Source organism: Culicoides brevitarsis, chromosome 1 (genome assembly GCF_036172545.1).
Source record: "Culicoides brevitarsis isolate CSIRO-B50_1 chromosome 1, AGI_CSIRO_Cbre_v1, whole genome shotgun sequence".
Classification (NCBI taxonomy): Eukaryota; Metazoa; Arthropoda; class Insecta; order Diptera; family Ceratopogonidae; genus Culicoides; species Culicoides brevitarsis.
Genome location: NC_087085.1, coordinates 19091155 through 19104684, shown reverse-complemented (window position 1 = coordinate 19104684; position 13530 = coordinate 19091155). Strand labels below are relative to the sequence as shown.

The 13530-nt window shown below is 28.4% G+C and overlaps 1 protein-coding gene across 1 annotated transcript; it reads right to left on the bottom strand.

Moving 5' to 3' along the window:
* Positions 1–11433: 11433 nt before the first annotated feature.
* Positions 11434–13232, bottom strand: LOC134837400 (protein I'm not dead yet-like). Its single transcript, XM_063852774.1, has 2 exons — positions 13213–13232; positions 11434–13153 (listed from the first exon to the last, which is right to left on the bottom strand). Exons 1-2 carry the CDS (start codon positions 13230–13232, stop codon positions 11434–11436), a joined length of 1740 nt encoding a protein of 579 aa, XP_063708844.1.
* Positions 13233–13530: the final 298 nt, after the last annotated feature.

Genomic DNA, 13530 nt, shown 5'->3' with positions numbered 1-13530 from the left:
AGAATTTGATTGAGTTGGGTTTTTGATTTTAAAATGAATTTGTTGCGTTTTCGTTGGATTTCGTTGTTTGAAATGGAACAAAACGGAAAAGGAATGCATTAATTTTTTTCGTAGAATTTGGTTTTTCGGATTGGAACAAAGCTTGTTTGGTAATCAAAGTTGATCCTTGTTTGTATTTGATGACCATCTAATCAAAATCCCCCCTTTTTTGTGTTGCATTTTGTTTTTTTTTTTTTTTTTGTAGTATGGATCAGATTGTGTCCCGAAGGTTTTCCGATAAAAAAGATTGAGTTTTGTTAGAAAATTTACGTAAGCGTATTTTAATAAAGTTATTTTTTCAATAAACTTTACTGAATTTAGTCGTTTTTAGAATGAAAAAAAATTTTACAAATAAAAAAAAATTATTAAATTACAAGAAAATTAAACATTTTAATAAATTTAGAAAAATCTTGTTTTCTGGGATTTATCAAAAAAAGGGGAATTTCTTAAATAAAAAAAAATTAAATAATTTTTTGATTAATTAAAAAATACCTACCTAAAAATTGCATTTGAAAATTAAGATTGTTGTAAAAAAATAATAAATTATTAAAAAACTAATAAAATATTTATAAACAAAATAAAAATTATAAAAAAATTAAAATCTTACTAAAGTGAAAATTTAAAACGTGCGTAAAATCGAAATAAAAATAAAAAGAATTTTTAAATTAATATTAATTTAATTTTTAAAATTTTACATATCTAAATATTTATTTTTTTATATACATAGATACTTAAAAAAAATGTAAAATTCTAAGTTGCAAAATTTTACTCCTTTCTGTGCTCAGATAATTTCAGGTTTAATTCAAAATAAACAAGTTCTCTTCAATTTATTAAATTTATTTTTTTTTTCTAAACAAAGATAAACAAAGACTTTTGAGTTCAATTGAATTAGTCAAATAAAAATCAAACTTTCAATAATTTTTTTTTGTCGAAAAAAAAATTAAAAATCTGTAAGGAAAAAATAATTTTTAATCATAAAATATTTAACTTTTTTTAAATTATGTATTTATTAATTAATTAATTTGTTAATAAAAAAATCAATTAAAAAAAAATATTAAATAAAATTAATTTTTTTTTCAGTTGTGAGTCAGAAGAACAAAATTGCAATAAAAAACTTATTTTCCGCACAAAATGCACGTCCCTTTTTTGAGGAATTTATCCGGTTGTCACGAAAAAACAATAAGGGTCCTGAATAAACACACAAAAATTATTATCCAAATAAAAAATTACCGTAATCTGTCCATCCAGCTTCCAACCGTAGTTCCGTCGTCGGGTGCATTGCAATGTTGCAGGATGCCGAAATAAAGAAAACAACAACAAAAGAACATCATCCACCCCATGTTTCACATGAATTGCACCATCGTAACGCAATGTTTATTATTCTTATTATATTTTAAGTAAGTACTTGTTTTGTCTCGATTGTCTTTTCGTTACTTTTACGCCCAATGGTTCTTTGCAGATATCTGGACACAAACATATATTTTCATTATTTACCACAAAAACTGTCCCTTTTTCCACGTACACACGACGAAAATTGTTACTAATCCAAAATAATAAAATGATATACAAAAGTACTATTTGTCATTATTATAAAATATTAATGTTGGTTGTTCCTTTGTCCCGGGGAATATATTTAAATGTTAATAAATGTTCGTTTCCACAGACACACACACGGAGGGTGTCCTCTCTGCATTATTACACACATATTTAGCTGTTTTTCGTCGCTTTTAGAGTTGCTTGCGAGTCAGTCGTGCATACATTACACATATTTATTATAATTTTTTATGGACATTTGTTTGTTTTGTTCGTACGAGGGACCCAACGAAACGCATTCAGAGCGTATCTTTTTCATATTAACTCACATTTTGATGAATGACTCGTCAGTCTGTCTGCAAATGAATACGAAATAATGAAAAAAAAGGAATATTATAAATAATGATCTGGTTGTGCATGCTAATGAAAGCAATCAGTTAATGATTTGGACGTAAATTTACGGGGGAAAAGTGGCTTTTCGTCGCTCTTCAATCAAATCAGAATCCTGATTGCGTAATAAAGCCTCATTCGTCAATCATTACTTCATTTTATAAAAATGCTGGCATGGAATTCAATCATCATTACATTTTTTTCCGTGAATTTAAATAGAATAAGAAGGAGAAATTAATTGCACCAGCATCCAATTTCCATCTCCGACAGATAAAAACATAAAAGTAAACATATTCTCCATTTTTCCTCTCTAACGAACAACCAATTGATAATTACTTTGAACATTTCATTAATCTAATCCTCGTTCGAAACATGTTGCCATTCTCGGGCGAATGTTCAACAGAAAATTTTAACGTCCCACGCATGCCTGAGAGATTCCGATGTCGAAATGCACTTTTTTCCTCGGGAGGGGAAGTTCATGAAGTCGATGTACCCGATAATAAAGTGACGAGGGGAACGTTATTCAAGAAGGTCGAATATTTTCTACCCACTGTTGAACGAACCATCGTGAAATGCTAAGCTAATTTTCAGAATGGTGGCTTTGACATCAAACTTCACGACTTTATTACCACAAAAATTTAGTTTGACAGGTCAAACAAAGCGCGAGTTTTTCTATTCGCTAATTGGATTGATTTGAATTTTTTTTAGTAAAATTTTACATAATATTTTATCATGTTGTGGCGCGCATTGTCCATTGTCCGTCGTTATGACAATTCACAGATGATTTCGGCAAACGAATGTCACTAGCAACGCAACGAGTAAAATAAAAATATTCAAATAATTTTATTTCGTGTATCTGTCGAGTTCAATGATTTTCATGACATATTTTTGCATTTTTTGTTTCTAGTGCACACTATGCGATATTAGGCTTATGAAGTGAATTTTTCATGACGATGATATGAAGTGACAAAAAAGTTAATCTAATCTAGTTTTTTCTGTAGTGTGTGGCCGTTTTTTTGTCATTATGTGTCGACGTTGATGGACATTTTATTTGAAACGTTAGTTTTTAGAGTAAAAATTCAATACTTTTTAATATGTGGTGAAAAGTTTGTGTGTCGAATGGATATTTTTTGATGTCAATTTAAAATTTCAAACAATATAAAATTTGTAAAAAATAAAAATTTAACAAAAAAAAATTATTTCAATTAAAATTTTAAATTAAATTAACTTAAATTAAATTTTTTATTTTAAAAAAAATTTATTATTTTTAAGAAATTTTTATTATTAATTAAATAAATAAATAAATAATAGCTCAATTTAATTTCTTATTAATTTTTCAATTGAAAAGATCTAAAAAAACTTTAAATTCATTAGCAAAAAAAATTAATTTTTAAGTTATTCAAATAGATAACTCAATTTTAGAATTCGTAAAAAAATATTAAAACAATTTTTTTCAATTAGTTTTTAAAAATCTATTTTTAATTATAATTTTTTTTTAAATTAATATTTTGATTTTTATTAATTTTTAACTTTTTAAACAGAAATTTTGTATTTCGAATGCGAAAAATATTTTTAAATTACACAATAATTTTTATTTTCTAATTCCTCCATTTTTATGCGAATAAAAAAACAACAATTTTTTTTTATTTTTAATTTTTATTCGTAAAAAATTTGAGGAATTGAAAAATAATTTTTTTTTGTGTAACTTATAAAACAATTTTATTATAATTTTTTATACTCCGAAAAATATTTTTTTAAATTTTTAAAATCTTTCATTTAGGTATTGCTTTTTATATTTAGTAAAATTTAAATATTTTTTAAACATTTTATTTTTTTAAAATTAATTTAAATTTTGAATTAATTTATTTTTAATATTAAATTATTTATTTAATTAAATTAAATATTTAAATTAATAAATGCAAAATTTAAATTATTTTTTTTTTAATTTTCAAACTGTAGTTCTTTTCGCACTTTCATATAAATATAAATTTGAAATGACGAAAAATATTTTTTTCACAGTTGCAAATTTTCAGCTAAATGGGAATTAATTTAAATATTGATAAATATTTAAAACCGGCCTTGAACTTCACCCACAAAAATTTGCTGCGTAGTAAAAAAAAATTACATCAGACCAAAATAAATTACCAGTTATAAGAATACCCGTGGGCAGGAATATTGCTAACAGAGGACCTTTATTTTGTTTTTATATTTTGAGTCATGTTGGAAAGGTTAATGGATTTCTCCCCGAAGACTGCGTCAAAAAATTGATTAATGTAGCGAAATTTTCATTTATTTTGTTATGCATATTTTTTTTACAATATTTCGCAATAAAATAAATAATATGTGGTTTTTTCACATATTTTAACAAACGCGCACGACAACCACATACGCGACTTTGGGAATTTTCAACGGACAAACAATACGATGAAACGATAATAATTTTCAGAAGGATTTATTGCTTTTGCCAAATTAAAAAATTGGTCTCATAGCGGCAATCATCCGGTGTGTGATGTGTTGTCCTTACTTTTGTAGCGACTGATGGCGGTTTTATGAATATTCTACAAGGCATTTATCGTTGACGACCTCGACGACGGCTTTTCATACAAATGGCAAATGGTCCTTTTTTTACTTTTTTGAAGGTAATTTTGTTGTCAGTTGGTCTGTTTTTTAATTATGTGGAATGGACAGCGATGAGATTTTATCCATTAGTCCAAACAAAAAATTCATTTGAAGAAAATTTTCCTCAGTTGCTCCTAAGCAACAACCCATTTCTGGATTAAAGTACACTCCAGCAAAATTTCTGTTCAATATTAATTGAGTTTCCACTTAGCCCAATTACTTGCCAGTCATACAAGCAATTCATTACATGCTCTAATTGCTTTTAAAGTGCGTATGAGAGTAAATTGGATTTTCAATTGGTCAGTTATGATAAATTAAATTTCCATATTGGTACTTTAATATTTTCGACACAAAAGTGTAAAATTCCGTTTTATTGGAACTTTTTAAACTCGAAATGGCAAGAGAAATTTCATTTCATTAAAAAGTCTTGTTAAAGCAAAATAAATTGGCTTTCAATGAAATCGATCATTTCTTATCTGTTTTTGCATGTATACAGCGCAACTGACAACCGGATGAAATATATGCAAAACTTTTTTATTTTTACAAGTATTTTCTAGTTTTCTATAAGGAGGATTGGAGATTTCTTGCTTGAAGCTCGAGTTTTATGCATTTTTTTGCAATAAGACAAAAAGTCAACTTTTGTTTAAAAAATTAAAATAATTTTAAATTGGAATCAGAAAATTCTAGTTTTATCTAAATTATGCAAATTTATTAAAAAATAAAATCTTGAAAACTGAAAAAAATTTAATCAAATTAAAAAAAAAATATTTAAAAAATATATTTTTACTCTTTATCAATATTTTTGTTTTTTTTAGATTTTTAATTCGAAATTAAATTCAGAAAAATTCGAATCAAAAATATTTAATTTGAATTAAAATAAAATTTATAAAAACAAGAGTACCTATATTTTTTTTTTTTTTTTGAAAAAAAAAAAAAATTATTTTTTTATTTAAATTTTTTTTTTTTATTTAAATTTTTTAAATTTTTTTATTATAAAAAATTTTTTTAATTAAACAAATAAAAAAAATTTTTGAAAATTTTCGAAAGAATCTCTAAATTTTTTTTTACTGTGGCTCCTTATTTTTTTCGTGAATTAATGCGAAAAGGGATGACAAATAAAATCAATTTTAAGCAGCTTAATAATTTTTTTAAACTAGTTCAAAAATTTTTTAAATTTTTTAAAATCATTTTTGATACTCGAGAATTACAAAAATCCTTCGATTAAAATCTCCAATTCAACAACTAACAGTATTTATCACTTTTGTATGACTCTGAAATAAATATTATAAGAAAAACATTCTCGACAATTTGTATGTCTTTCAGCAACAGGGGTGTGTCCCGACTTCCTTGGCATGCAAATGCCTAAAAGCAACAAGAGATGGTCATCACTGTCGTCGTACGAAAACGTAGCAAGACAATAACCCAGCAGAAAAAGAAGAAGAAGACAAAAAAAAAGTCCGTTTATCTCATGCAGTAAAATAATTTTTTTAAGCCACAATATTTGCCGTTTCTACGTGAATTGTGAATGGAATTCAAATATTCAAATAAAATACATTCTTTCTTGTAGCATTTGCTCGAATGGAAGCTGCCAGGTTGCTTGATGGTTATAGAAAGTTTGTTGCATTTTATTTTGAATTCTCCTTACACAGAGACACACTCACACATACGGAATTTCAGAACTGCTGTCTATTTGAAAATTTATGCACTTTTGAAAAATATTTTAATGCTCCAGATGTCCTTTTTCTCTACTGTGCTGCATATGCACCGACAAACATATATTTTATCTCATTTTCTGATATTTTTCCTGCAATTTGTTTCTTTCGTTTTTTTCCATCCATTCTTCATTCGTCAGATAAGAGTCAACACAAAAACTTTCCATTTATTTTCCGTTAACAATTTGATATGAGCAAAACGTGATTGTTCCATTTTTGTTGTTTTGTGCAAGTCTCGCTCAAAAAGTGTCTTTTGCACTGACGATGGATGCACCGAATCTCAGGTGAAGGCTGCTTGTGTACGCAAGAAAGGAACATCACGGTAAACAAGTAAACTAATTATCATAAAATGTAATTTTCATACAAATTAATTTAAATGTGCTCCGTTTTTCGATGCAGCAACAGCAAAAAATATAAAAAGTTGTCGTTTGGAGAATAACTAACGATTTTAACGCATTTTGAGATCGTTAACTTTGTGATCATTGCAACCACGTGGTTTGAAAATCTTAAAACGCTTAGATCTCAAACGATTTAGATTTTTTTTTAGGTCACGTGGTTTGAAATTTTTTCAGTTCATGTTGTTTAAAAGATTTCCAGGTTATGTAAAGGTCATGTACATTAAAAATTTTGAGGCCACATAACTTGAAAAAACTGCAAACTACGTGACCTGAAACACTTCAAAAGCACTTGAATTCTTTAAACCACGTGATTTGATAAATTTTAGATCACGTGATTTGATTTTTTTTCAATCTACGTGATCTGAATAAGTTTTCAAACCACGTGACCTGAGTAAGTTTTTAAACCACGTGACCTGAGAAAGTTTAAAAAAAAAATAAAGTTTTATTTTTAGATCACGTGGCATGAAAATTTTCTCAGGTCACGTGGATTGAAAAAATTACGTGATCTTACGTGATCTAAAATTTTTCAAGTCACGTGGTTTAAAGAATTCAAGTGGTTTTAAAGTGTTTCAGGTCACGTGGTTTGAAATTTTTTCAAGTTATGTGGCCTCAAAATTTTTAGTTTTAAAATTTTTTGACTTGAAAATTTTTCAAACCACGTGACCTTAGAAACTTGTTAAATTTTCAAATCACGTGACCTGAGAAATTTTTCAAAACACGTTGGCTGAAAATGTTTCAAGCAACTTTACTTGGTAAACCCATATTTTTTTCTTCGAAATGCGTCAAAAACAGGAAATTCGTTATAACATGATGTCAGTGAGTGAGTGTGTGTGTCATTTTCAAAAAAGTATAAAAACACTCCAAATCGTAAAATAACGAGTATTTTTCGTGTGAGAGACCATCAACTTCCCATCCTCATTATGAGCACGTCCTGATTTTGTTTTGCTTCTTGTTTCTCGTAAAACACAATATGGACAAAGAACTCACGTCTACTGATGAATATTAAATTATTATGTGACATTTTACATATTCACGTGCAACGGAACGGTGGCGCGTGGCTGGGACTACGAAGAAATTCGTGTGTTTGTAGTGAAAAATGAAGAAAAAACATGAAACTGATTCAATGAGTTGTATCTTTTTTCATCGCAAAGAGGTTTAAATACTTCTTTCTCGTAACCGAACAACATTTGCAACAAAACAAACTTAACCGCATTCGGTGTTTTTCCCATTTTCTGCAGAAACTTTTCATTATTTTTCATCATTTCTTCGTCGTCGTCGTCGTCTTTTTCACAAGGAAAACACGGAAGAAAACTTTAAATTACTCGTTATTTACAATTCAGTTTAATTAAAAAATTAAATATTTAGTATTCATAGCAAGCAAACATGGAATGAATCAAAAAGTTTTGTTCCATGTATCGCCAAATGCATAGACGAAGAAGAAGGAACCTGAATGTATTCTCCTGTGTTCGATATTTTTTGATCATTGTGCTGTTGTGTGAATGAATTTACGGCACAAAAATTTCTCACATGAAGAATTTTAAAGATTTTTCATTTAATAAAAAAAAAAATCTGATAAATTCATAAAATTCAACTTCATGATTTTTTTAAAAAATTTTTTTACATTTTTTTCAACCATAAGAATTTTTTGACCGAATTTTTCATAAAATCACTTTGCACAAGGGATTACTGTTCGTTTTAATTACGCCGCCGTAAAATGCACAAAAAATAACGGAAGCGTCTACGGAAGTTGTTGAATAGCTTCAAGTTTTTGTTGTTTATTTCTTGTTTTATAGATAAAAATTTACAGGTTGCATTTAATCATTTTTTTCTGTATTGCGAAGATTTTTTTTATCATAAACAAATAAAAACGCGACGAGGCATGATGTTCCATAGACGTCCTCCATAAATTATTCTAATTCGATTAAATGCACACTTTTAAAGGCTTAACCATCTGCGGTGCGAAAAAAAAAATTTTTAGGTGCCAATTTGTTTGCTCCTTGAATTTTTTTCAAAGTACATTCGAAATAAGCTTATTGGCATTAAGTGTTCTTAGGGGTAAATTGTCGTATCGTATAACCCCTTTTGTGACAATTTTTATTACAATCCGAGTTTCTTTTATGTTTTGTTCCTTACTTGTTGTGTATGTTTTATTTTGCTGTTCTAATTAAAACAGTTCTATAAATTTTCACAAACAACAGCTTTGATGGCAATTATAAGTTCATGTTAAAGTTAAGGGCAGTGAATATGAGAAATAGATTGAAGCTGACATTATTGCGAAGTCGGTCCTTTACTTTGTGCCTTTTTTTCAACATTTGTTTATGCAAAATTCATGAAACATAAAATACAAATTTTTAAATGCATTTAAAAGCGTATGCAAATGTTCTTTTAAATGCACCTTTACTTTCTTGCACTTATTTTTCCTGTCTTTGTGGCGTTTTTTCAAAAGTTGGAAATTGCTTTTAATGGGATTTCAAAATTTGTCCGTTTATCAATGAGAATTTTTTTATGAGAAATTTTAAATTTGAAATATTAGGTATTTTAGACTTTTTCGAAGTTTAATGATTTTTGAATTCATTAAAAAATTTTCATAGTATTATCTCGTTTTTTTTTTATTTTACTTTAAAAATTATTTTAAAATAAATTATTTTTAATAAAAATAAATTTTGAAAATGTGATAAATTTTATTTATTTTAATCAATTTTTAGAGGAAGTTGCATAAGTTTTAAATTTTGAAAAAACTTTTGATATAAATTTTAAATTTAAGAATAGGAATAATTTTTTATTTTTTAATATTTTTGATTTTTTTTATTTGTTCCTAAATTTACTTTTGATTTTTAGATAAGAAAAATTCAATTTAAATTTTGATTTTAAATTTTTTTCTCAAATTTTTAATTGGGAATTTTATTTTTGAATTAAAAGTTTGTTCGAACGAATTTGAATTTTTTAATGAAAAACTTTCTTAAATTATGGAAATTTATCGAACTTTCATATATTTACTTAAAAAATATTTATTTACAAGATATAATTTTTAACTTTCTGTTTTATTAAGACTTTAAAAAAAAATTTTTTTTTGTGATTTATTCTTTTTAAATCCAATTAAAAAGCGCTCATACCATTTTTCAAACGAAAAATTTTCAAAAATTTTTTGTACACATTTTTTCAGTTGCTACACTTTATGCACCTACACTCCCCGAAAGGGATTTGCATTTAAATTTTCAATTAAATTGACAGTAATTGAAGTCATACTTTTTGTTGTAATATTTCATTTTGACGTACGACGTATTTGCGTGCACTTTTCTTCTGCTAATTGAAAGTTGTTGATATTTATTCGAAAAATGTGCAAAACAAGCAAGAAAGAAGCAGGAAAAACAAAGGAATTTAAATGACAAAAACCTTTGACCACTTGAAAGGGATTAATCAGGATTTTTGCTTACTACTCCGAAAAGAGTAAAACCAAAACTGACGTTTAATTAAAATTCATTTTAAATTCAAGGTTTTTCTAGTTTTCTGGGTAATTGGATTACTACGACTACCTTGCAATTCAAATTATTTTTTGTAAAGAATTTTTTTAATGATATTTTTCTTTATAATCAACTATGAAAAAAAAACTCTTGACTTTTTATTTCCACTTGGACGATGTCATTTGCATCAACGTCATCATCCTCATCGTGATATCGATGGAACGGATATCCTTCTTACTAATTTTTTTATAAAGTTGAAATAATAGCAAAATAATGACGCTACGATTTTTTATTATATTTATTATTTACATTGTCATTACTATGATGAAATATCCAGACAATGTGCAATCTTGACAGAAAGAGAGAGAAAAAAAGTCGATAAGTAGCGGCATGTAATTTGCTCATCAATGACGCCCGCTGGAAGGTTCGGGAAATGTTAAAAAAAATGAAAATTAATAAAAAAAATTTTTTTTTTAATAAAAAATTAATTAATTAAATTAATTAAAATCTTTAAAAATTTAAAAATACAATAAAATTTTAAAAATTTTAATATTCAAAAATATTAATTTTAATAAAAAAAATTTTTTAAAAATTATTTTGAAATTTTTTTTTTTAATTCAAAAAATTTTTTTTCATTTGAATTTTTTGTTGATTTTTTTTTGTTTTTTTTTTTAATTTTTAGAAAATGTTTCATTTTTTTTTTTTAATTAATTTTCAAATTTTTTTTTATTTTTTAAAAAATGAAAAAAAATTTTTAATTTTTTAAAAAAATAATTTATCAAAAAAATTTAAAAAATATTTTTCAAATGTTTAAAATTTAAAAAAAAAATATTTTCATAATTTTTTGAAATTTTTTGTTTTTAAATTTTTGATTTATTTAATTGTATTTTTGTAATTTTTAGAAAATGTTTTATTTTTTCAAATCAATAAATTATCAAACAAAAATCAAAATAATTTTAATTTTTATTCGTTTCGATTTTTTCACATTTCCCGCACCTTCCTGCAGCAACTATGAAAAACGAGAAAAAATGTTATAAATAAAAATTCCTCTAATGCTGAGAATAACAAGTCTCAATATCATCAGGCAAAATAATAATAATGACAGTGTATGTAAATAAATTTTTATGTAGTCAAGTGCCTTTCTGTCAAGATACAAAAAAAATGCAACATTATATCGGTATCAAGTGATGTCTTGCTGAAAAAATTTAATCAGATTATCCATTTACTTAACGTTTATTACAGTAATTGGAAGCAATATCGACTGCAGAAATTTTTTGTTGTCTAGTAAAATGTATCATTTTTTGTTGCCAACTGATCTCGTGCCCATTGCGGAAACTCATCCAAGTCCGGATAAACGACGTTGCCCCATGTGTTGAACATCACCAAGACCGTAACGAGTGTAAAAATCGACGGACCAATGCCCGCAATTGCCATATCTCGTGTTCGAATGTTTGCCATGCCGGCAACAATTGCATTCGGTGGTGTCCCAACTGGCATGTGGAAGGCAAAGCAGCAACTCAGGGCAGCAGGATACATCAAAGCCAAAGGATGCGTCTCAAAAGCGATCGCCATTTCAGCAAGAACTGGCAGCACAATATTGGAAATGGCCACGTTCGAGGTAAATTCACTCATGCACTTGCCAGCGATGCAAATAATCAACAAAACAAGGAATTTTGGTAGTTTTTTCAGGGGTGTCAAGGAATTCCCGAGCATAGCTGACATTCCGGACTCACTTCCACCCTTGGCTAAGGCAAATCCGCCTCCCAGCAAGAAAATTAGACTCCACGGGACTTTTTCATGAATAAATTTCCATGAAATCAATGCTGGGGTCTCTTTCGTAGGAAGTCTCTCCGGATTTCGACGACAAAAATTCAAACAACTCCACGTGATGGGAAACAAAAAGAACATGATGACAATGAAAATGGCTGCCGTTGCATCTTTAATCTTGATATCACCCCCAGTTGCATCACGATCCGGGAATAAATCCGCCCAGCCGGTCATAAATCCAGGTTGTCGTGTGAAAAACAAGACGCCACCAAGCAAAAATAGGATTGCAACGGAAATTTCATGATTCGACATGGGTCCTAAAGCCTTTAAACGTCCTTCAATAACGTCCCGTGCGATTTTTTCGCCAGCTTCTCCGATATTACACTCCTTGGCTTCCTTGCTATTGGGTCGGAACAATCCCATGTACAGCCATTGGAGGTAAACCCACGTGAGACACGTAAAAATCAGCATGCCCGGGATATTGAAGAACATCCATTTGGGGAAATCCAAGCCTGGCGCATTGGGAAAAGCACTTTCGTAGATGCCCTTGAACGAAAGATTGACTCCAGTGCCGATTAAAGTGCCACATCCGCCCATCGTGGAAGCGTAAGCGGTGCCAAGGAAGAAGCAAATTGTAGTTTTCGAAGGTCGTGGCGGTTCTTCATCAACTAATTCTCCGTCTTCGATGCGTTTCGGCTCTTTTTCCTCGTACATCTTGCAAATTCCCTCCTTTTCGAGCTCTTCCAGTACCGCTTGGATAATGGGACACATCATTGCCGTCGCAGCAGTATTCGAAATCCACATCGACGCAAACATCGTGCTCATCAACAAACCAAAATGCAATTTTCGCTGAGTGCAACCAATTAAGCAGATGAATTTAAAGGCCGCACGTTTATGTAAGTTGCAATATTCGACAGCGAGTGCGATAATAATGCCACCGATGAACATCAACATCGTTTCTTTGAAGTATGCCATGGAAACTTCGTCGGTGTCGAGAATGCCGAGCATCGGAAAAGCCACCGTCGGAATGAGAGCCGTAATTGCCATCGGAATTGCTTCGGTTATCCAAAAAACTGCCATACAGAGAACGACATACATGCAGCGATATGCCGTTCCTTCGTTAAAAATCATAATTGGCAAAAAGGCGAATGGCGTTGTGCAAACAATTAACATCCGCCAATAGCACGAAATGAATCCAGTGATCCTGGAACAACAGGTGATTGGCGGTTCTTTACTGAAAAAAAAAAAATTAAAATTATTTTTTTGGTTTGAAATTAATAAATTTTTACTCACATTACGACAGAATCGTCCATTTTCACGTGAAAAAAATTAATTTGACACAAAAGTCAATGTTCGTTTGATTAAAAAAAATAAGGTCCTTCAAAAAAATGACGTAAATAATTTTATTCACAAGAACGTAATTTCAAGTTGATTAGAAATAATCATCAACAAAAAAAAAATAATAAATTCTTAATGTTCGTTTCCAAGAAATTTGAAATGAAAATAAATCGAAGACAATAAAGAAAAAAAAATTAATAAAAAAACGAAGAAAATCAAAACAGACATTAAAACATTACTCAGACATAAATTACGACATATTTTCCCTGTGAC